At 37.4% G+C, this 25,807-nt stretch overlaps 1 protein-coding gene across 1 annotated transcript in view; it reads left to right on the top strand.

Annotated features, from left to right (window-relative positions):
- The window catches only part of NAA16 (N-alpha-acetyltransferase 16, NatA auxiliary subunit), a 74,008-nt gene that overhangs the window by 1,872 nt on the left and 46,329 nt on the right, over positions 1–25,807 (top strand). The window contains exons 2-6 of the mRNA XM_082498603.1: positions 10,559–10,643; positions 12,946–13,050; positions 17,034–17,191; positions 18,303–18,437; positions 24,792–24,945. Coding sequence (XP_082354729.1) covers positions 10,559–10,643; positions 12,946–13,050; positions 17,034–17,191; positions 18,303–18,437; positions 24,792–24,945 — 637 coding nt within the window. The remainder of the gene's footprint in view (positions 1–10,558; positions 10,644–12,945; positions 13,051–17,033; positions 17,192–18,302; positions 18,438–24,791; positions 24,946–25,807) is intronic.

Raw genomic sequence — 25,807 nt, forward strand, 5'->3', positions numbered from 1 at the left:
TCTGGTGCTGTGTAGTGGCTAGTTACATTTCGTAGAGTGTTAATCACAAACTTGTTGGCTTGTTACTTCATGTATTGATACTTCTTGAAACTTACTTTCTTACTCCTTTTTTTTTTCTAGCTGGCTTTGACTTTTTTCATGGTTTGCTGTCTGGAATACTGCTAAATAGTGCAAACTGAACCCTTTGGTTGCTTGACATGTTTCAGAGTATTTTATTGTAGTAGTACATCCTGTAGTGCTAAAGGCTCTTCTCTAATTGAAGCAGCTTTTACATGATTTGGCACTACCAGAATACTTGAAATTACTAGGCATGCTATGGGCATTTTAAAAATTGGGGGGGGGTATTATGTAAGAGGCTGTATAACAAGACCTTACAAGCATGTAGTGATTTAATCACTTGGAACAGTTGTGAGGAAACTGTACTCATATTTTAAGACTAAGTATTTTTACAAACACTGTGCAGAGAATTAGCAGTTATGAAATAGGAAGCTCATTTGGAGATCATGAGAAGTACTTAGGAGTCAGTGACTTGGTGTGCGATGTAACGTGTGAGACAGGTTATTGACTGTCTGAACAAGATGCCCGCATAACAGCACACTAAGCTTAGAGGTGCGTGAGCTAGCGTGGCCTCACAGAGTACAGTGTAAGCTGTGAAGTCTGCTCAGGAAGCTGAGTAAATAGTCTTTAAGCCACATCAATTGGTGTGCCTGCATGCTTGGCAGTACTTGAACAAGCTGACTTAAAACTAGCTGTCATGTGATTAGGGAACTAATAGCAATTGCAGCATGGGTAATAGTTTTAGTTTCTCAGTACTGCTGTAAGGTAGTGCTATAGCTCATTTCTCTCACTGTGCTGGCTTCCAGGTCTGTTTTGCTTCTTAAGATTTACATCCACTCTTTAACAGGGGCTTTTTCTCAGACTAGTGCTCTTCCCCTGGAAGCTCTCATGGTGCTTACAGATGTGGTGTTGTTTGGGAGGGAGGGACTGAGCGACTTCAGGCTCTTCTTTCACTTCTCAGTCTCACAGAAGGCATGGAGAAAGTGTTTGAGAGCTTCCTGGCTCCCCCTTTATGGAAAGAAAGACATCCATAAAGAAGAATTAATACAGGAATGCTGGTGTGTTTCTTGCCACTTAAAATTGGGCTTCAGCTTGTGACTTTAAGTGAATGGGGCAGATGCAATCTAAAATAAATGTGTAGACTGGTAACTTAAAAATGCTTTTTGTTAACATCGAAGTTTGTTAATGTGCATTCGGTGTTTACTTCTAGTAAGCTTAGGCAGATCTTTAATTTTGTGTATTTAAAACAGAGTTATAAGCTTGCCTTCAGAGTATGTTTATGAGTGCTTAGAGGAAAGCCGTGAGGCTGTGGTCATACTTTCATGGCTTACTTGCGAAATTGTTTTTAAGAAATGCTTAGTGTCTTCTAATAGCCATTGGTGTCTCCCCAGTGTCACATCGTGTAAGGTATTGTCTGCTGTTTATTTCATGCCTAGTATAACTGTGGATAGTACCATGCCTGTAAATAATCCTTTGATTTCTTAGTGAATTCCACATATTGTTGTGTAAAATAAGGTTTGCTGCTTAAATTGCAAATGTGTTTCCCCTGAGGAAGGGCTAGCCTGTGACTATTTCATCCTGTTATGAGGGAACTAAGTCCTAGTACCTCTTCAGATACAAGGCATTACTCTTGCTGAGACCAGTTTAGCCATTTACTCTTGTTTGTCTTCAATAATTAAACACAAAAAGTCTGCAAGGATATCCCTTTGTAGCAGTGACTTGTTGCTGTTTAGTTCATTCAGGCATGTATCTTCCACTTTTTTGAGTGAGGAAATCTTAGAAATTATCTAAAGTGCCTTATCTCTGAAGAGTTGTTCAACGTCTCTGTAGTATACTTTTTGTTTCCTGACTTCTACAATAACCTTAAGAGATTTCTTCTTTCATAAAAAGATAAATATGCAAGTGTTTGTAGGAGTTAATTAAATTAATCATAAAATTCTAAAAGTATTTTTCATTTTATTTAATGAAATAATAGTGGATTATAAGTATGCATAAGTCACTCTCCTAGTAATGATGTGGGGGAGTTACCAAACTATTAAACTCAATAATTGGGATGGTATGATGCTATGCTAATTAATGCCTCCCAAATGACATGAATAACATGGCTGAGGTAGCCATTGTAATCCACTGTTGGAATAGGAAATATTTGAAGTTTCTATTAAAGACTCCTTCCTTTAAAGATGAGAGTGTGGATCTGTCATTAAAAATCTTCTGGGGTAACTACTGAGACTGATTTGTGGTGTGGTTGTTACTTGCACTGCTAAGGAGGGGCAGCATGGGAAAGTGTAGGCTGTTTCCTTTCAAAAGAGGTGGTGAGGGCACCTGGCTAGCTGCGGGCTACTAAAATGACAGAATTGTGGAAGATAGGTAATAGGCTAATGGTAAGAGTCATTAAGACTTTCATAAGAGAGAATCATGCTTCGCATTTGTTAGTGATTTGAGGGAGTCTGATGTGGAGAAGACTTTATCCCAAATAAATATTCCTGGTTCTGTTTTTGAAAAGGAGTTTGTAAATGTCATCGTGGAAGGCTCATAAAGCAGGCTTCCATGGAATGGTGCTGGTTATTTATTCACTTGGGACTTATTTTTTTTAAGGAACGTTCCTGTATGAATAAATGATAACTTTTCAGAATTAAGTCCTGTTGTGTTTTGTGCTGGAACTTTTTCTTAATTGCCTATGGTTATATAGAACAGAACAAGTGATGAATAGCAAGAAGAGTCCACTTGTACTAAACTCCTTATGGCATGAGAAGTGAAGGTCATCTGAAAACATGCAGAAGTACTTCATGTTTCTGGAGTAACTTGAGTCATAGCAAGTAAAATTGTTTGTAGGTGACTGTTAGACTTGGGAATGCTATTATAATGTGGACCTATTATGGGCTATGTGCTGGATTGTCCCTAAGATCTGAGATTTTTAGGAATTTTTGAGGTTGTCAAACAATTTTTGTTGTACAGGAGTTGAAAGGTGGTGAATCCTGGGAAGAGAAAAATGCTGTTATGCCACTGCTCAGTCTGCATTTGCAGTACTGTGTGCATTGCTGTTTCCCCTGGTCCTGCCCCCTCACCCCCTCAAGCCTCCTCAGAAGAAGGATGCAAGTATGAAATGACCTCCTTGAAGGAGAAAGAACTTGATAGAAGACTTTCAAATTATGAACAGTCTAGAGAAGTTAAGTAGGGATTTGCCTATTTTCAAGCTGTTGTGCCTAGTTTGCATTTTGGTAGAAATGGTGGCCGCAAAGTAGCAGGCTCCAAAGTAAGTTCTTAACAAAAAGGTAGTTATACTGTGGATCCCTGTGCTACACCCCTCAATGAGCCCAAAACTTTTCATAGCTACTACATCTTGTGTGTGGGGAGTTCTTTACTTTTTTTCTGTGAATATATCCCTTTGGCTCAGGGGATGGGTGAGACACAAATAACTGGAGGCTGAGAACATTCTGGAGAGAACTGTAATAACGCTTGTCTTATAAATAAGCTTCTCCCTATTCATCTGCCACTTGTATCTTATCTCTGGTGGCCTGTATCAGGTAGGTCTGATAGCTTTGGCCTGATCTGTTATGATTCATGCAACGCTTTTGTCTGAATCGCTGTGAAACATTCTAGGGAACATTGAGGTGCGGTTAGTGTTGAAGGCTTGCATCAGTAATTGCCTTGAACTTGTTTTAAGATGTCTAAATAAAAGCATAACTTTTTAAAGCCTGAGATTTATATGTGTTTGTCTGTCAGGTCTTGCAAAACAGTGCTCATGTTGATAGTTTCATTCTCTTAACTACTCACAGATGCAGTTCCACTAGCTTGTGGAGCACCTGCTCAGGCTGAGTTCTTGCAAGTCAAATTGCTGTTTCATCCCAGGAGATTTGGCAGATTGGTCTCTTCAGTACTTCTACACAAAGTGCAAATTAAAAACTAGTAGAAAGTGTGTGACAGGGCTATGACTCGTCTAATTTCTAGTGTTGCTGTTATGGTTTCTGCTTTGCAGAGGCATACATATGTTCATAAATGGTAGAGAACTCTACTAACTCAAATAGCAAAGAAGCTACAGATGCTAAGTACTTGTAAGCAAGAGCTTTTTCTACTGCATGTTCTCTTTTTTTTTTTTTCTGCCCCTTCAAAGCAAAGTATATTCTAAGGATTCAAGTTGTATTGAGTGTGTGCACACAGTGCAAAATTAGACTAGGTTTTAATTTAAGACAGCTTTTTAATACTGAGCTTCCCCCTTTAAAAGGCATAGTTTATAGGGCTGTTAAAGATGTTTCTGACAACAAATGTTGAAACAACATTCTCTTATCACATGTTCTTTCCAATAGTAAATGCAATATCAGTTTTATTCTGCCAATAGTATAGTGTACGGAAAGCAGTGATTACAGCTGTTACTGTACTGAATGCAGGTGAAAATGTTTTGTGTATTCTGTAGATTTGAATTTAACAGGAAAAAGCTGGTTAAAGGAAAAAATGCTGTTGTATACAGAGAGTCATGGTATCAAAAGCTTAGCTATTACTCTGATGATAGTACTTTGATCAAAATGTTACCACTATATGTGATGCTGGCCACATGTTCTATTGTTCACCACTGTCTGTGGTCTGACTCAGCTCTTCCCCAGACCTGTGGACTTAGCACTGTTCTGTATTGCCATGTGGCCTGTCTGTTTTGACAGTGGAAGCAAGCAAGGCTGGAGCTAGGTTGTCTTCCTCTTCTTATTTCAGCTGATGAGGCTAACCACTCTTACCAGCAGCGAGTAGGTGGCCATGCATATATAAAATACTGGGGAGGCTTGGGGAAAAGGGTAGAAGAACATGTTGATACTCTGGAAAGGATGTCCTGGGACTAGAAGTGTAGGATGTTGTGGGAGTGGGAAAGCAGTAATGAACTTTTTCCTTGGCCTCCATGAGCTGAAGCCCCTTCCAGCTGATAGGGTTTTTTTTTCCATTCTCTCAAACATCAGTGAATTGAAATCAGCGTGGAGGGAGGGTTGATTTTTGGGGAATCTCATGCAGAGGTCTCTAGTCTGTCTCTGAAATTTTACAGTATTGTCATGCTTTCTTTTCCTGTATCAGTATTTCAGAGTATCCAAATATTTCATGTTGCAAGGAGCATTTCCAACACAGATGGAAAGCTGAACTCTTTTGGAACTTAGTTGTATAACATTCAAACAACATGGTGTTGTATATCATTCAAACAACATGGTGTCAGGCCTTGGTATCAAACTGGTGAATAATTCGGTAGTTATTATTTGATATCATAGGAACAGTATATGCTGAGTTATGCCTAAAAATCTCACTAAGGTACTTGGATAACTAATTTCATCAATTGCTGTGAGAAACATAAATTGTCTGTTAGATGCAGATGACATTGTTTATAGATGTGCAATAAAACAAGGAAGGCTTTTTAAAAGGTCCAAGTGTTAAATACCAATTAAGAAGAATGCTGACAGTATGCTGTTGTTCCTGTATTGACTGTGCCTGGTTTTGGTCAGAAATGTGTATTAATGATTTGAACAGCCTCTAAATAATTGTCAGGTAGCTCCCAGAAGAAGTTGCTGATCAGAATCGCAGTCAGTGATAACTTTGAAGGCTTTTCATTACTGAGCTTGGTCACCATTGTCGCTTGGACAGATTTCCAGCACAACTGACTTCCAGCATCCTTTCCGTAATGCTTGATGTGTAAGCCTTGTCCTTTTCTCTAGGTTCTGACGTTCCACATTTAGCTCTTGGGTTCTTTCCTTACCCAGCCCAGGTTTTTAAACTGTGTGTCTGCTGCGTAACACTGATTCCCACCAGTGTTACACAGCAGACACACAGTTTAAAAAATTGAAGATGCAAGCATTGAGAACATAAGAATAATTTTTTTCAAATGGATTGTAGGTGTTAGCAAAAAACACAGCAGTATTATGTGTAAGTATAGTAGGAGGGAAGCCTAATAAACAAATGTTGTTCTTCTAATAGAGCTCAAAGCTGTTTTTATTCATCTGCTTAGAAATAGTTAAGTTGGTTGAAATGCTTGTTTTTCTTATTGGTGATTCTGATGGTTAAGCATGTTTCTGGCAAAGCAGCCTAGTGATGTGCAGACCTGTATTAATAGAGTGTGTGCTGCACAGGTAGAATCTGAGAATAGTGTTAAATTATTGGCAGTGTTTTGGATTTATTGTTGGACAAGCTCTCGTCAAGAGATGCAAACCCAGCTTCCAAATCACAGTGTTATTCAAGAAAATTGCACATAGAATCATAGGGTATTTTGAGTTGGAAGGGAACTTTAAAGGTCATCTAGTCCAACCCCCTGCAATGAGCAGGGACATCTTCCACTAGATCAGGTTGCTTGGAGCACTGTCCAACCTGACCTTGAATGTTTCCAGGGACGGGGCATCTACAGCCTTTCTGGGCAACCTTTTCCAGTGTTTCACCACCCATATTGTGAAAGATTTCTTTGCTGTCTAGTCTGAGTCTACTCCTTGTCCTATCGCAACAGGCCCTACTAAAAAGTCTTTGCCCAACTTTCATATAAGACCCCTTTACACATTGGTCAGTGTGTCTCATTTGGATTGAAGCTCTTTGCTGCACATGTTACAGTCATAGACCATCTTAAACAACTTAAAACTATTAAATGTTGAAGCTGATCAAGGAAACCTGGTTGTTATGCTTAACACTGCTATTTGGTTTGACGTAATACCTGTCCTCATTCTTTGAATATGATACTACATTTTTTCAGCCTTCACCTGAAAATGATTTATAAACTAAGATGTCACTTCACTATGTTCAGAGGCACAAGGGACAAGGAGTGAGGAAGGGAATTGGTTGCTGCAAGTTGAGATTTCTGTGTTAGATGGCTTCTCAGAAGTGAGTCTTAATGTCTGAGGGCTATAATGAGATGTTCTTGAGCCATAAAACTGCTGATCTGTATATTAAACTATTGTCAGTATGTGAAAAACATAGCTGTTCTCTCAATAAAAGACCTTTTAAATGGCAAACGCTTTGTCTAGGGAGGTGTAGTATGTAAAAGCCTCCCTTTACTAACCTGATGTTCCAAATAGTTGAATGGAATTTATGTGGAAGTTGCATATGTGATTGAGTCCTGTTTTATACATTAAGTCCTTCTGTTTTATAACTAAGTTTAATGAGCCATTCAGATCCCTGGTTCTGTTGATATTTAGTAGTGGAAGGAGATATTGTCTGTTTAAAGGGTGGAAGGGTTTTTGTGTCTTAAAAAGATGGCATGACATAAAAAATAAACTAGAATTTCTGAATGACACTTCCTTAAGTAGAAGCAGCAAAGCACTCTAATATAGGGTTAGTCTCCTCTTGCTCTTTATTGCTAGTATTTATGTTTACGGTTATAGTTGCTTCCTAGATGCTGTACCTATTTGACCTCTATGTAGAGGCACCTGATACTTACCTGAAAGTGCATAAAATGATGTCTAGCTTAATTGTATGGCAAAGTCTTGGAATTAGTGTTGGAAAAGGGAATAAACCAGGATGAGATGTTTGCTAGAGATACCATACTTCCAGGAACATCTGGTAGCAGAAGATCTGTATAACGTTTTGGCCTTGCTAAAATCTCGCTTTGAGGTTTTAGGCATGCAAACATTCGTGATTTGGCTTTAGTTTTAGCAGGAAATTATTGCCATAGAAAGGTTATGGGGAGCCTCACATTAAGCAAAACAGATAAGGCTGTTTTATAAAAAAAAAAAAAAAAAACCACCAAAAAACCCAAAACCAACCTGGCATATTAGCTTGAGCTTCTAATATACCAAAGACTTCATGCAGTGAGACAGATACTAGTGAATGCATTTCAGCTATATTTGTGCTGATAGTACAAAACTTGAGAATACATGTGGAGACATCAGGGTTCTCAACTATGAAATTCCCATCTGTACTGCAAAATGAGATGGTATCATATGGCATCAAACTCTGTTCTCCTGTGAATAAGTTACAGGTGTGCTCATTCACAGTTTTGGACAGACAGAAGTTTAAAAGCAGTCCATTCACAAAGTGTGGCTGCTTTAAAGCCCCGGGCTTGTCCATGTAACTGAATCTGTAAGCCCTTCAGTATATCTGTATATGTTGAGAGTAAAATCATTTGCTTTGCTCAGCAAAGTCCTTTTATCTTGTGTTGGTATACATTTTAGCCAATGTATTGATATAAATGCATAACTTATTTACATATGCATGTGTATATATATGTATATATATTTGGGGAGAAGTGGGGCTGGGAGTCACTTTTGACTAACCAGCAAAGCTCATCCCATAAACAGTGGAATTGCATTTCCTACTGATTCATTGTGTTTCTGTAGTGAGCCCCTCTTTTGTCTAGCAACTAGCAAGAAATGATGTGGTTTGCATCTCATTTTGAGCTAACCTGTTTATAAGGTCCCTTTCAACCTAAACCTTTCTATGATTGACAAGTACACTGGTTGTCTTATCAGCAAATGAGACAACTGTGAATGTTGAACTCATGCTTCTTTCTCAGTGGAGAGCATTAACTTCTCTCTTCCATCCATCTGTTGGCCTTTGGAAAATGTGATCTTGTTTGTCCTCAAAAAAACTTTTTCTGTAATTATCTAAGTTCAGTTCTTATTCTAGGCCTGAAACTGAACTCTATAGGATAAAAATGTCAGAACAAGGATAATAGATATAATTTCATCAAGTAGTTAATCTATTTTAAGTGCACACTTGACTCAAATAGCTTCTGTTCTGTGGTTAAGTGTTGTTATATATTTGGAGTTTCAGTTAACATTGCAAGAGTTAGAGTAGGGAACATTCATCCACAATTCTACTACTTTTTTAGGCATACCTGAATAAATTTATAAAATATACTTAAAGATTTTTCTTGTGATTCTTTAACAATGGTACAAAGTGTCTTATGTTAAGAAAGGAAAAAAAAAAGATGAATGGGAAAATTTGACCTTCCCCTGGAAGGGACTCCCAAGTTTTGCTGCAGCCTGGGTTATTTCAGATAAAGATGTAGAAACTAGTTCTCAGTTTAAAATTCTCAAAGCTTTTTGTTGCTGCTGTTTAAATGTTAATTGCTATAGTATAACTGTTTGCCTCCAATGGGAACTCCCTGGCCATCCTGCCAGAAGTCAGCCAGGCAAAGCAACCTGATCTAAGGTTAGCTTTATTTATATTATTATATAATATATTATCATTAAGGTTAGCGCTCCTTTGTTTTCAGGGGTGATTTAGATGACCTCTGAAGGTTCCTGCTGACCTAAATTATTTTATTATTTAGTCACCGCTTAATCATAGTTAACTGCAAGTGTCTTGAGTTTCAGGCAACAAAGATTTAAAAATTGTCTGCAGTTAAGCTCTTTCCCACAGACTGGAGGAGAGCCCTTGTTTTGGCACCTTAGCCAGTTACCCAAAAGTGAGCACAGGCATGTTTCTGTGTTGCTTGTACCTGTGGAAGCAATGTGATGATGTATTATGTCTGCAAAGGGGTTACTACACTCTGCATTAATTTAACATAGATTTTACCTTTGTCCTGGAAGATTGACGAAGTGATCAGTTAAAGTGCTCAAGCATGTAACTGAGATGACAGTTTCTCCTGAGGATAACTGTCTAAATTACAGCAGGACAATATACCTTATTAACTAAAAATGGTGCCAAATAAGCCTGTTTTTTTGTTTCCTTCAAGTTAAGAAACTTAAGAAATGAACTTAAACCACTTTTATGCTTACTGATACAAGCATGCCTTTAACTGGCTTACATAAACTTGTTTTAAAGTGATCAACTGTAGTGATCAGTAATTGATTTAGATTACTAAGACCTTACTGACTTACTAACATCAGGTAGTGTCTTTCCAAAGAAGAAAAGAGACCCAGGTTTGCATGTTGTGGGTTTTTTTTTTTGTGTGTTTTTTTTTTTTGGCATGTGTTCTCACGCTTGAACCATATTGTTTGACAGTTTACCTAGTGATTAGGTAAATGGTACCCTGAATAAATCTAAAAGTAGCCCTTAGCTGTGCTATTCCAGCTAGCCATTAGATTTTATTTTTTTTTAATTCATGGGTAAATTCTCCCTCCCTGGATCATTATGTATAGACTTTTGAGGTTACAATAGTTCTATCGTACTTCATGCTTTCTGTCTTCCAAAAGTCTACATTGGCAGCAAGGAAGATCTGTCTGATATTTCTTACTCTGGGAGGTTACTAGGCCAGGGAAATGGGATCTCAAAAGGAATATCTAGACTCTTTAACACTATCTCATCTCAAAAGAATTTCTGAATCAAAGTAGACATTCCTACTTGCCTTTCCTATTTCTGTTGAAAAGGAATTACTATCCTTTTTATAAAAGGGAGGTCATGAGGTAGAGCATTGGCTGCATGTGAATGAAGGCAAATGCTGTTCTGAATGCTGAAAAAAGGCGATGTAATATGAATAGTCATATTCAACTAGAACTTGTTAGCGATCTGATTATCATACCTTACTGAAGGAACTACTGCATTTGTACTCTTATGTTAAGGTACTCGTTTTTAAATGCATTGCAGTGATTGTATTCCACCTTTCTTCCAGAAATGTTACGAACAAAAACAGTACAAAAATGGACTCAAGTTCTGCAAGATGATCCTCTCTAACCCCAAATTCGCTGAACATGGAGGTAACTGCAGATTCAAAAGTTTTGTTTTTTTTTTCTCCCGTCATGAGTTTAAATGTATATTCAATACTGTTGGGAAAGAAGGGAACCAGTTGCTGAGTATTATTCTGTCCTTATGACTGAATAATTACTCTGGATTTTCAGTCTTTGTGCATTCAGACCAAATTCCCACCCTAGCTCAGTCAGAAACACTCCTGTGCAGTGGGGTGATGATCGAGATACATGGTGGAAGCACACTTCAGTGAAGCTTCCAAGTAAGTTGCCTTTCTAGGTTTCTGGGTCAGAATGCTAGTGTGGGGTTTCCTTACATTCCCACTTAATAGCAAGCTTAGCCTTTTTTTGAATATTACATGAAGGTAATCTGACAATGAATTAAAAATCTTGCTGCTTTTTATCAAGTGCATACGCTAAGTTTTCTGTACTGTGTACCAAACTGCTACTTATAAGGAGCAAGTCTTAGCAGCAACAGTTAACTTTGAAGCTAAAGACAGAATCTGAAGATTCTGTTCTGATCGATGTTGCAGGGAACTGGACAGCAAAATGTTGCTTATGTTTACATCTGTCAGAACTTAATCCTCATAAGATGTTCTAGTCTTACTGTATTACAGGGTTTCTCTCGCATGGTTCAACCAATCTTTCCTTCTGATGCAGTGAATCTTTCTTGTTTGCTGTTGAAGCAATGTAACGCTGGGTGTGCATGTACTGTGTCAGTAAAATTATTTTCCTATTTGACATTATCATTATCATTATTTGACCTTGGCAAAATGTTCAAGTAATCCTTTTCATGCTTCTGTCAGTGTCTGCTTTTTCATTGTTGTCTTCATTATTTCCCTAGAGATAAAAGTACAGTTTTCTTGTTGCCTCAAAGTTAGAGTGGCTTGTCCAGCTCTGACCTAATGCATTTGTCTCTACTAGTGTTTGTGTTGTTATAACATCTCAGTATACATCTCTGTCTTTTCTGCTCTTGCTGCCTCTTAAAATTTTCCAGGACAACTAGCTGCCTTGGCAGTCCACATACTACTTGGGCTCTGAGCCACTAATGGCTTTGAAGCTTGGGAGCAAAGCCTGGAATGAACAGCTGAAGCAGAACTAAGCCAATGAAATGATCTGATGGGAAGCTGCACTGTTGTCACACTTAGCTTCAGAGACAAGGAATTTGAAAAATTTAGTGAGAAGGTGACAAACAGATGGATTGCTGTGGCTGGACAGTGATCTCCCTGGTGTGGGAAGGTAGGAGTAGCTCACCCTCCTTCCCACAGTGCAGACACTCTTTTTCAAGCTTCCCAATATTATTGGGAAGGTATCATTCTAGCTTTCTCTCTTCTTACAGTGTGGATGTAGGACAACTTAAAAATAAACAAAAATCTTGACTTATTTTGGGTCATCATTCCCTTTATGTGTACTTTTACAGAAAATGGTGTTAAACAGGTCTATCAATGAAACTTCAAATTGCTGTTGAGGCTGACTTTGAGATGATGGCCCATTGCTATTAGTACTGGGGAAAAGACTGCAACTGGAGGAAAACCAGAATACTATGATGAAAGTGTGACTAATAATTTTCCGGCAGGGACCAAAACTAAGTGGTCTCTTATTTATCAAAAATAAAAAAAATCTGGAGCAGCTTTCAGGCATGGTGCATGTGTTACATGCAAGGTGTTTCCCACAGTGTTACTTGAATAATGGGGCAAGAGGGGAAGCAATAATAATACCTATGTGTTATTTGGAATTTTATGCCTCTTGGAATGTTGATTAAAATGCTAGGATTTGAGAAGGTCTTTTACCCCCCCGAATACTGTAGAAGGAAATACACTTCTAATACATTATATACTTCTAAATATGTATACTTCTATATATACTTCTAAATACATTAACTAATGCTTTGTAAGCAACCTGTAATAGCAGAGCTGACTGTGACAGAGATCTGTTTCTTATGGTGTCACACAACCTAATGAATTTTTTCTTGTTCTACCTACCTGGAACTTTAATACACATTGAGAATCTCTCTAAGATTGCTTTAGCTTACTGTTAACTCCCTTAAAGCTGGTTAAATGTATTTATTAATTTAAAAAGTTTGTGTTGTCTGTGTTAATCACATCTGTATGGTATTCTGCAGTGGTCTCTTTAAGACTAATTTCAAGAAAGGAAATGCTTTCATATAACAGTCTTCAGCTGTGCTAGGCTGCTATCCTGATCTAAATTTATCATTTAATGGGGAACTTCACTGTGTAACAACTTCAAAGGATATCTGCACTGTGAAACTGGCATATGGGAAGTCAGAAACATAAGTATATGATATGTCTTACAGAGACGCTTGCGATGAAAGGACTGACCTTGAACTGCTTAGGGAAGAAGGAAGAAGCATATGAATTTGTTCGTAAAGGACTTCGTAATGATGTAAAGAGTCATGTCTGTATCCTTTGTAATTCAAAACCTGATCTCCATGCTGTGAGTTTTTACTTCGTGTGTATGATTTTGTTGCTACATGAGTACATACTTTTGAAGTACATAACAAAGTCTGTACAGAAACAGTCTAAAATAAGGTGTGTACAGTGAAATTAATTTGTAACCAAATACTTGAAATAAGGTTCTATTTTCCTGTCTACAATTTTGCAGAACCTTTAATGAAAATGCCTTTTAAGAAAAGAATGTCTATGATGTTTACTTTCTGCGGAGAATAGGTATGGCTTGTAAAATCTGGCCTTTTCTTAAGTTTTCTTCTCTCTTAAAAAGGTATAAGAAATCCAGTCTAGAGGTGCTCTGAAAATACCTATTTTGCCACTAAATTTTAGGTAATGATTTAGGTCTACTGGCTTGACGACTACTACTCTATTTTAAACTTGTCTTCCAAAAGTTTATACCTGCAAAATACTTAACAGCTACCCTAGAGCTTCGGGAGTAGCTGTCTTTTGTTTAAGCCACAGGTAGGAGGGTACTTCAGATTTGCACAGAATGCCTTACTTATTCTGTATGCATTTGAGTTGCATGTTATGGGGCAAATTTCCCATTAAAATATTTAAGTTTTTAACATTTAAACAAAAATCTTCCATTAGTAACACAGCTGAAAGAAACTTTCTGATGGCCATCTAGTTGAGCTAGAGGGGTGGCTGTTTACACTATTCCTATATTAAATGTCCAGGGAGCTTGAGATTGGGAAAAACCTCTAAGTGTATGGAGATTATCAGAGTTACTAGAGGTATGTCATAGAACAGCCAGATAATTTGTATCTTCTTGATTTTATAAGCTGAACAGCTGAGGAATACCAAAGCAACTTTAATGTATATGTAGGAAGTCTTGCACCTTAAATTGGGGAGCAAAAGAATCTGGGCAAGTTAGTGGAGAGTTTGGGGGGGGGGGGGTGTGTTTCTGATTCTTAAACAAAATTCCAGGGTGGGATTGATCAGCATCCCTAATTCTTGTCTGCAATTCATGCCAACTCTTAAGACTTCCCTACAAATGCTGGAGGAATCTGTGCTTTTTCAGATCTAATTTTGGGGGTGGGGTGGTGAAAGGGACCCTCTTGCTGGACAAGTTTTTAACAAAAAATTGATTTTTTTTTTTTTTTTTTTTGAGTTTCAGTGGATTTTATTAGTTTTACTGACTCACTAAATTTACCTGAAGAAGACTACAAGGTATTTTGTTTTCTGAATTCAGAGAAAGTATAAACTCATCTAAATCCTATTAGGCACAAATGTGTGTTTTTTTTTTTTTTTTTTAAGTTGCATCCATAGAACTAGCTCTGACAAAGCAAGAAGTTCCAACTTTTGCGTTCAAGTGTTACAGCTCTATGGAAAACCCCCTTGAGTAATCTGTTCATGCAGAATTACTTCTCTAGTGAGCATAAACTAGTTGATACTGAATTAATTCCAGACTAGGCATCAGGTTTGTCACAGTGCTCTCAGTTGTCATGTCTTGGTAAATTCTAAAGACATAGCAAACCTCTTACTGTTACCATACTTCAAGCACACCTGATGTGCTGTCATAGTGTCGCTACCCAAATATCTGAATCTTTCCAGATGGTGAGGCTCCAGTACATGGGGAGAGTCAAAATATATATTCTAGTCCATGAGAAACTGAGATCTGAGGCTGAGCTTTTTAATAGAGGTTCCTTCTATGCACTTCGCAAAGGGTTGTGACCAGCCATGAAGTTCTCATGGAAACTTGAAGGCCTATTGATCCTCAGTGCTACCTAAGCAGAACTTGGGCAGTACTTTAAAATAGTGTTTCCATTTCTGGTTTCATGTGATCTTTAAGTATGATCTCATGTGATCTGTCACTTGGTTTCAAGGGAGAGGCAGGGAGTAGCAACTAAAGTCACCTTTTTGGTTTTGAGGAAGTGCAATAAATCTGTGTTCTTAATTTCTTGTGGTAACATCTGAAGGTGCTTTTAGTGTATTTTGCCATCTGTGCTTTCTAGAAAGCACCTGGTAGAGGGTGTTTAAAATACAGCTGGTTACTCCAGTGTTCTGATGTTTGAGTAGAAGATTTTAATTCTTCTGCGGTTCCCTGTTTTGAGGTTTGGGGGGAAAATGGCCATTGTAAAATTGTTTAGAAATCCTGAAATTTTCTGGTCAAACTATACATTAATTTTGACCTTTTTTTTTTTATATAATTTGAGAAATTATCTGTTCAGAGATCTACGCTTATTTCAAGAGCAACTATTTCAGATAGTGCCATGTTATACTCAGGACACTGTAGGAACACATCCAAGACTGTCCAGAGCTATCTATTATAATAAATTGGTCGCACTGTGCTTTATTGGCTTGTATCAGCTGTTAAAATTTCTTAGGCTTAGTCTTGACTACTGTACACACTTATTTCTGAATGGGTTTATGCTTTTCTTTACTTGATTGCTTGGTGAAGAGTATGATTTATGAAAGATTGAGCTGGATTACCGATTAATGATGTCTGATAAATTACTCAAAGCATCCTCTTAGTTTAAGTACACTGTTAAAGTGCGCATAAATTCTTTTGGATGGCATTGTCTTGCTCTAGGCGAGAATCTAAAATATCAGTAGTTCTGAGGCAGGTGTATGAAGGTGCTACATCTAACTTTGATCCATGTCCTGAGTACTTGGACTCAAATAGGCAAGGCAAGATCTGTAGAAAGAAGTAGCAGTATAGACTGACTGCTGTAACTGTATGCAAAACTGTTCTGTCCCCCTTTCCCCATTTAGTCTTAAATCGTCACAGCAGCAGTCGCATCTCTAGGAGTCCTATCTCTTATTCTTGATAAGAACAAACCTGCTTTGGATCTTCATATCTAGAACTTACTTCAGGATGTGAGTCTTTCTAAGAAAGAGGGAACTTACAGTTCTGTTTCTTTGACTAATTTGACCAGGTTAACCCACTGAATTTCTTATGTGCTTTCTCAACTCTTTGAGATACAAGGTTTAGAAATTATTGTATCTTTGGAGGGAACAGTTGCTTCTGTTTCAATTCAATAGCATAAGAACTCTTAAATATTTTGGTTATTAGCACTATGAGTTATTTGTACCATATTAATTGAAAGCGGATAAAGGATGTATATACTGATCCCCAAGATTTGCTGTGTTTTGCTGCTTCAGGGGCACACGTGACAGCTTCTTGAGACAACTTTTGAGCCGCTTCTAATTTGAAAATCATAGTAAGTTCATATTTGCTATTGTGGAATATGTTGCCTCAATGAGCTACGAGTAACCTGGAGTAGCAAAAGGTAGATCATGTCAAGTAATCTTTCTTTTAATATGACTCTTGGAGACTGATGTAAACACAGAGTGTAGTGCGTTACTATGACATACATTGGTTTGATGCTTTGAATTCAGAATCTTTGCAGGGTAAAAAAGGATGCTTGTAAGAGAAAAGTCTATTGAAATGACACTACTGATGGAAATCTGAGATGCTGAGACTGTGATGCACAGAAATGCTAAGGTTTCCTCTTATCAATGAATAAAATGTAGCTATGTGTTTATCCCTTACTGTAAAATCTGGAGACTAATTGAGGTTACAGATAGGCAAGTGAGAAACTAAAACTTGTACACCGGTTGTATTGTTAGAATGAGACACTTAGTCCCTAGAATTCTTACTGTAATTACAGTAGTATGTTTTAAACAATACATCTCTAGGAATAACTTCTGGCGTTTGTGGAGTTTGGATCATTTAGTTTGTATCACAGTTTTTTGAGGGGTTGTGAATGTGACTTAAAAGATTTTTAAATAAGACTATTGCTTATTTGGAAGCATTTAATATTTTAATATTTTAAAATGTATCAGTAAAGTCTGGGTACAGTAATCAAACTTAATTTAAAAGGGTGCTGATCTTCAAAGAAGGTGTCAAGTTGGTTGGTCGGTCTGTAACATGAATGTAGTGTAGTTACTGTTTGAAAATTGTGAATGTATCTTCCTTAATGTGCGTTAGGTTGGCACGTCTATGGTCTTTTACAGCGTTCTGATAAGAAATACGATGAAGCCATCAAGTGTTACCGGAATGCACTCAAACTAGATAAAGATAATCTACAGATCTTGAGAGATCTCTCTCTGTTGCAGATTCAGATGAGGGATTTAGAAGGCTATAGAGTAAGTATTCTCTTTGAATATTGTTACCATTCTCTCATTCTATTCCATTATTAAGTCTTTTATTTGTAGTAATTTTGTTGCTACTTGTTTTTGCTGTTTCAAAAGTGTTTTAAGCTCTTGTTTAGGAAAGCATGGAAACATATTGCAGCAGAGCTCCATGTAATGTTGAGAACAGAACTAGAAGTACAGTTATTCTGTACAATTTGACTTGTGGATAACTGTAAAACTCTACTTCTCAACTCATTTTTCACTAAAATAATGAAAATAAGGGTAAGACCTGAAGCTTAGCAAGTAAGAGTACTTATTGTGATATTGTGAAGTACTGCAAATGGTGTTTGGGGTCCATATACTGAAGGGTTTTTTTGTAAGAAACATACCGTTGTGTTTCTTTGAGTATGTGGGTAAACTTGGCCCATGATGGCCGATTTCTTGAAACCCAATACTGATTTTTATTATAAATAAAACCTGAAAATCTGTCTAAATAGAGTTAGTGGTTTCAAAATAGCTGAACTGATTTGTCTGTGAAAGGGAAAAGTCCTGCTCCTCTTCCATCCTCTATTTCATGTGAAGTAGAGGACTGGATTGTGGGATTTGGCATTAGTTGATCTCCTTCACTGAGGATGTTGAATTTGATAATGCAAGAAAGGGGAATAACTGATGTGGGGATGTGATTTGACTCGGGAAAGGGTGTCTGAGAAGTACTGCAGTGGTGTAACTATGATGACCTTGTGCCTGGGCATGAGGAGAGTGGGACTTTCTTTCAGTGTCAGTGAGATCACGCTTTCTAGTGGAAGCCCTTCTCTGAGGTTTCAAAGCTATACCTTTGGAAATAATTTGGGCCCTTAAGAGGTACTCTTGAAAATGACACCTTTTGTGTACCAAGAAGTAGATTTTATGCTTTGTGCTATGACTCCTATATTTAGAATGTAGCCCCCAGATTTGAGACAGAAACATGCTGCTTCCCCCTGTGCTGTTAGAATTTAAAAAATTGCCTTGGGATTTTAAAAGATCTTTTAAAATATTAGCCATAGTGGTGGTAAATTGTGAAAAAAATGTAGTAACTCTTTTTTAAGATCTCTTTTATTTTTAAATTGGTTTTCTTTCGCTGAAGGAGACAAGATACCAGCTACTTCAGCTGCGCCCCACACAACGGGCTTCCTGGATTGGATATGCCATTGCATACCACTTATTAAAAGATTATGATATGGCCTTAAAACTACTTGAAGAGTTTAGGAAAACCCAACAGGTAAGACTTCCTATTCTGGAAAGAGAATGCTTTCTGTATAAGAGGCACAATCTGAGGAATTAGTTCTTCGTAATTAGGAAGAAATAATAAAGAACCAGTTAAGAATTAGGAAGAAATTTGTTATTTGTGGAGCTTTCTGGTTTGAGCAGAAAGATTTCCAGGAGCTTAGCAGTTGATGCAAATTATACAGGAATAATTTTTCCCCTTGCCATAGGCTGGTAGGGTTGAGGATATAAGGGTAGACTGATGTGGAGTAACTGAATGTTTGTGAGACGTGTAGCTAAAGAGAACCTGTGATGATCCTGTCTCTTTACAGTAGGTAAAACTTCAGAAAATACTGTTTAGTGTTGGATGTGCTCATTTGGCGTCTTCTGCCATAGCCTGCCATTACATCTCTACAAAGAATGTGAAAGAATTTTTTTCATTGCTTTGTATGCATCTGTATATTGTGCACTTGAAATCAGTGCTGGTTGTCAAAGTAACATGAAAGTATAGCTGAAAACACTTTGAGAAGATCTGGTGTTACTGAAGCTTTGAGTAAACCAAATGGTACAATGCCAAAGTCACTGAGTATAACTTTTTTTTTTTGTTTGTTTTTTGTTTTAGAGAGACCATTCCCATGTTCTGTTATTGGTAACTCAGAACTAAACGTCTGAATTAACAGAACAGAATGGATGTGTTAATTATTCTGTAACACAGAAAGATAAAACATGTTTATAGATGCATTCAGCTCGGGAGGCGTGCTGGAATTATTGTGTGCAGATACAAAGATATTACCTGACCTACAGATTGTGATTTTTTTTTTTTTTTTTTTTTTAACAAAAATCTCACATCCTTTCTGAGAACTGCATTTGAGATCATTCAGAAACGAAATTAGTAATTGCTAGGAGGGACCAGTGTTTGTCTTCATATATCATGGTCAAACAAAGGCTGTTGCAAGCCAAGGGTATATAGATTGAAGTTACAGCTCTTTTGAAATATTAATGTTGAACAAAAACTGAAAACAAGTTTAAATGAAAATTGGGTCACTTTTTGAGTGTTTGACAGCCAAGTGTCGCAGCTCTTGAATGAGTCAGCGGAGCCCCATCTGAGTTCAATGTCTAAATGACTGTTGGAATGAGAGAGAATATATAATAGATGGAAAAAACGGCAAATAAAGTGTAAGAAATTGGGGCTGTTTTAAGGACTAAGAGGGCTTAACACTGGTATTGACCACTTGGAGAGAATGGAAGTGATGCTGTTAATGTTGTTGTGTGTAAATATACTTGTTGAGGGCAGTCATCACGACAGCTCTTTAGTCTAGAGACTAAGCCAGATTTAAATACCATCTGCCATAGATGAACATATTAAATCAGTGGAGTTTACTGTGGAAGTTGTTATTATAATCTTAAATCTCAACTTAAAGAAATCATGAGAAGATGTCAGGCTCTGATGCAATTTTTTAGTAAAACTGGAAATATTTGGGAAATTTCCATAAATAGGAAAACTGTACTCGAACTATATGAGCTGTTTAATTATTGCTTAGCATAATACCGGTCACAAGCAAATGGTGAAAAATCTGGTGAAGCATTAAAGGACAGAAATATGCTACAACTGTTGGACAACATGCGTTTATAGAAAATTAGGTATGTCAAGCCTTTCCTCTTTTTTGAGAATAGTAGAAATAGTTAAGAGGTATATTGTGTTTTCTCCCTCAAAACACTAAAAATAAGGATGACCACATTAGTTTCATTGTATCTGCAAATAGAGGGATTCTTGTGCTTTGCTGTGCTAGCTCCCTTAGGAGTGCAGGTCCATGTAGAGCCCTAACCACTGAAGAGAAAATCAATGTGTTGGGTCCGGAACAGTCAGGAGAGTCCAAACAAACTCACAGCTCAATTTTGCCACACTTTGTCTCTTCCACAGTACTCCCCCAATGTAGTGTTTGTGCGGTCTCTGTATATTTAGTAGTCCTACACTCAAAATGGTTGAGTTCCCAGTTGGTTCCAAGTAACAGGATGAGGGGTAATGGGCACAAGTTAGAACATAGGAAGGTTCCGTTCAAATACACGGAAACACTTCTTTACGGTGAGGGTGACAGAGCACTGGCACAGGCTGCCCAGGGAGGTTGTGGAGTCCCCTTCTCTGGAGATTTTCAAGACCCGTCTGGATGCAGTCCTGAGTAATGTGCTGTAGGCAATCCTGCTTTAGCAGGGGAGTTGGACTAGATGATCTCTAGACGTTGCTTCCAACTCTGAAAATTCCATGATTCCGAGTTCAGGATATTCCATTGATCTTTGAGGAGGTACACTCCTTGCTTATTTTACTTTCCAAATCTCCCCTCTTGCCCTGTCCTTTGTATTCACTCCAACTCCATAGATGAACTTTTGTGACTGAGTTTATAGAATATTGCATGTGACTGTGATAAGAGTGGTGGTGTTCAAGGTTTAAAAAGAGGATTGAAAGACTGAAGGGTTTCCAAGTCACTAGTGAATGGGAATCTTCAACAAACTGATGTTTTCAAGGAGTTTTATGGCAATAAAAAATATGGCAAAATAAAAAATATGGCAAAAAAGCCTGTGGTTTTAGGCTTGATACTGTTTACCATTATTGTTAATGAATCAAGACATAAATGTAACATGTAAAATGCTGCTGTCGTAAGAATTGGTAAATAATGGTGATGTCAGGTGGTCATATTTATTTACTTGGATTACTCAGGCAGTTCTGTTCATTCAGAAGTGAATTAACACAGCCAAAACCAAGCAGTAATACTAAGAAAAAGATCAAGGAACTGTCATTTTAGTGATTGTAGGTGAGTATTTGAAGATGCAGTATTGCAGAATAACAGAGCTAATCTAACTACAAGCCGTTGCCAAAGCTAGCAGTCTTTTTCCTGTGTGCTCCCACTGCTTCCTTGTGTAGCACTGGTTGACTTGTGGAGGGCTGGTTCAGGAAGCGGAGGTGACAGAAAAATAATCACTCTTTTGAAGGATTGATTGGCTGAACTGAACAACTGTGAGGTGAGAGGGGAAAGAGGAAGGGGAATAATAGAGGGACGTGAGCTGCCTTTGTTGATTTAGGCTGTGGTTAGATTGACTTAGCTTATTGTAAAATTGTCCCTCAGTGCAGGCTCATGGGTAAAAAGCAAAAAAACCCTTATTTCTGAGAAGCAGGGATTTTCTCTACAGAGCACTGATTACTGAGAGCTCAAGACTTACTGACAACCCTGTGTTTAAAAAGTTAGAGAATGAAAAGAACAGTATGGAAAGAGGACTAGAGAAAACGCTGTCAAGTGAAGGGCAGAGATTCTTTGTTTACTGTAAGCAGAAAAAAACCTAGGTGATTCTCATACAGTTTAGATCCTGGTTTTAGGAAGAATGATAGCAGGAAGATTGCTTAGTGGGGAAAAATAAAGGAATAAGTAGTTGCAGGAAGTTGAGCAACAAATGATAAATCACTCTTTATCACTGACATTTTTATTCTAATGGCTAAATTACCATTGGAAATGATGAATTTTCTGTTTCTTAGTGTAACCAGATCAACGCTGCCTGTCATCTGAACGCTGTAAGTTAGCCAGATGCACAATACTTTGGTCGAAAACAGGTTATGAGGTTGAATGCGGAGATCACTGCAGGAAATATAACAGCCTATGCTGTCCAAATTAAATCAAATGATTTAAGAATCACTGCAGAATTAAAATTTTCGGAGCCAAGGTGTGAAACAACTATGCAATTTGTTTTACTGTTGTATGTCCCATTTTTTCCTTTCTTCTTTTCCAGAATAAAACTTTTATTCTTAATTTTTATTTTATTCCTAATTTCTGCATCAGGCCCACAATTACAGATATGGACAGAAAACCTCTGGAGTTTTGGGGGTCTGCTCTTAGGTATGTTTTGGCTGCATCTTGTCACATTCTTTCAGTGACAGTTATGTTAGGGCATTGTTGTGAAGTTTTTCTTTGGTCCAGGAGAGGAAGAAATTTGCTCTGAAACAGCAGAATTGAGTTCTCTTGAAAGTTGGGCATCTCATGTGCAAGAATCAACCCTTTGGGGGGGAGGGAGGGAAGAGTGAAGATGTATTGTGCAGCAATAACAATGGAGTGGAAAAAACTTATTTTATAAAATATCTTAGTCTTTATAAGACAATCTGATTATTCAGATTAAGTACTAGGGTTATAAGATGCTTGTCTTCTGATGAATTGCACGTTTAAATCATTAACCTGATGAGATTTCAAAATCTCTTTCAAAATGAACTTTTAAAACTACTTTTAAAACAGCTCTGGGTGTGACAGTAAGTGCAGTATCTTTCTGGTGGATTTGCTCTATGTGTAAGAGGGCAAAGTAATTTGATATTTTTTTTTTTTTTGACATTTCACAATTTCTTTTGTTAGTCCTGCCAAGCCAGAAGAGCTACGAAAAAGTTATTTGATACCTGTTGTTGGGGTGATCTGTTTTTTTGAAGGCCTAAAAACGATTCATGATGTGCCAAAAAGCTGTTCTATTTGTGGAATTTAGATACGTGTATTGTATTGGATGAGAGGATATTTTTATGGGGGAAGTGAAGGAGAAAGAACTAAATCTGTGCTCTGCAGTTTCATTTCTGTGGTATTGCAGTAAAGATAAGCAGGAAGACATGCTTAAATGCTTAACCCCTGTTGCATGTGTCAATTCTGTGAAGCAGTTAAAAAATGCTTTCCAGGTAACAAAGTTCTTATTAGTGACTTCCAATATTTAATAGGGATAAAAATTGAGCAAAGGAGGAAACAGAAATGGAGCTGCAGGCAGAGGAAATATACTTCAAGAAATGGGTAGGATTTCGTGCTACCTGCTGACTGTAGTATGTACAAGGTCTAGTCTTGTTCCATTTGCCATCATTTGCAATAACATGTTAACAGTTACTGAAAAAATACTTGAATGCTATTATTTACAGCCCCAAAATTGATGTTCAGTGTCAGATATACAGTTCTTTACAGTATTGTAATTTAGTTATGCTGTCTTTCAGAACACTTCTGTCTGAAAGGAAAGCTCACAGTTATAAAAGCTGCCTCTAGAAATTCAAAGAGCATGTAAACGGAAATGTTAAATCTCGTAAAATTGATCTGTGCTTAGGGAAGGGCTGGAAGTAGTGGTTTAGGACATGAGTCTTCTAATATGAATGTTAATTTCAACTAGTTTTAATGTTTTGGGGTTTTTTGTTGTTTATTAAATTATTTAATTCTTTAAAGACCACAGTGGAAAAGCTTTACTCAGGGAACAGAAAAGTAGTAGTAAAACGTTTGACCAATGTGACTTCAGTGTTGCTTGCTCAGGAAAAAACAGAGTATGTACAGTCATGGGAAAGAAAATCATTAACATTTATCAAGCTCAAGTTTCTTATCCATTTTTATTATTTAAAAAAAAATCATGTAGACTATAACTGTCTTTACTGCCTAAATAGAAATTGTAGAAGGATATTTCACATATTAAACTGTTGTATATATCTGCTGGGCATTGTCTGGAGACTTCTGCATTCGGTCTCTGAAATTCTTGTAAATTACTCATAGTTGAAGTAGTTTCTGTGCGTATTAGTGAAGAGTATTTTGTATGAAATAATTATTATAACTCTGGCAAGACTCTTCATTGCCTAAATACACTTTAGGGTGTTATCCCTTGAAAGAAATACTTCTGAACATCATCCTGTTTCAGTGGCTGAGTTATCATTGGAAGGTGGATGACGCATGAGTCTTACATAGCCTATAAGCCAAGTCCTAGGTATGCAACTGGCAGCAGACCTCAAAATAATTACCTGTTGCTTGAAAACACTCTTTGCATGCTTGTGCACCGTACTTTCTTTGTGATTGAAGTGTAGTAAAAAGAACACTTGGTTAGAGAGAAATAGTCTAAGTTTCCTGTCTGAAAAATTCTAGTTGTCAAGCTATGGCCAGTATTTGGGTGGTTCATTGCTCTTGGAAATGGTTTGATCCAGAATTTTTGGTATGTTGAAAATTAGTATTGTGATGTTCCATCAATCTCCTGTGGAACTTAGGTCAAAATTGTTGTGGAGTACACAAGTCCTTCAGAAGGAAAAGATTACCAAGATCTTTGCAAGTTTTATTGAATTGTATGGGAGAAGGCAAGGATTCTTTTTTAATTATCTTGTCACAGTGATGTAGAAAAGTGAAATACAGGTAGTCTTTTGAACTGTTTTCTAGCAAAGGATATCCTGAATTAATCTAATTTTGTTGTGAGTAATGGGAGTTCTACATTTTTAATGTTTGGATGGATTTATAAACAGACCTCTGATATATGCTGTAGCCTGAATCTTGTGTTCTGTAATGTTGCATACAGTTGAGGTACAGGTAAATGTTAACTAACCTATTGCTTTTTTTCCCCCCAGATTCCTCCTAATAAAATAGATTATGAATATAGTGAACTGATTTTATATCAAAATCAAGTGATGAGAGAGGCAGATCTATTTCAGGAGTCTTTAGAACATATAGAGACATATGAAAAGCAAATATGTGATAAATTAATAGTAGAAGAAATCAAAGGTAAGTAATTCTTTTTGCCTCAGCCAATTCGTTCTAAGCTTTTTGCTAATGGCATTCAGATATGATAAAGCAGTAAAAGAAAAATATGTGAAGTCTTTAACTGATTTGAAACAATTACTATAGGGAAACTGGTAACACCAGGTTTACAGTTTTGTGCTCCAATAACTCACCCTACCATATGCTGGATAGTGGATGCAAGTAGTTTAACTTGGGCTGACACAGGAACAGAGATCTCAGAGATGATTATATTGGTGTATATTAGAGGTGTATATTGCCTTCTGTAAATCACAGCTTGTATAACCAAGTTTTAGCCTCATGAAGAATATTGTTTGTAGTACAAACACTGACCTTTTTCTGACTGAAGTGTCAAATTCTTGTTTCCTCTTTAAGCTTTCTAATGCACTTACATGTATTGCCCTACTTTAGTGAATACTGAAGCTGAGTTTTGATTTACAAAAAAAAAAAAACCCTGCAATTGTTCTGGGGATTGGAAGTACTAATACTGAGTTCTAAATATGTGCAATTATATAGTGTAATAGCATGTATTCTTCACATGTTCCTCACTTGCACAGTTGTGGGTTGACCCTAGCCAGCAGCTAAGCCCCACACAGCTGCTCACTCAGTTCCCCCAGACTCCCTCATCAGCATAGGAGAGGGGAAGAGCAAAACCAAGAAAACTCATGGGTTGAGATAAAGATAGCTTGAGTGAAAGGAAGAAACCAAACCAGATCCGCCAGTGTTGCAAAGGCAATCACTGACCACTTCCCACAAGCAGACTGATACCTAGCTAGTCCAAGCAATGACCACCTGCCCAAACACTCCTTTCCCTGAGGTTTTTATTACTAGGTGTGACATTATATAG

Source organism: Vanellus vanellus (genome assembly GCF_965231255.1).
Source record: "Vanellus vanellus genome assembly, chromosome: 1".
Classification (NCBI taxonomy): Eukaryota; Metazoa; Chordata; class Aves; order Charadriiformes; family Charadriidae; genus Vanellus; species Vanellus vanellus.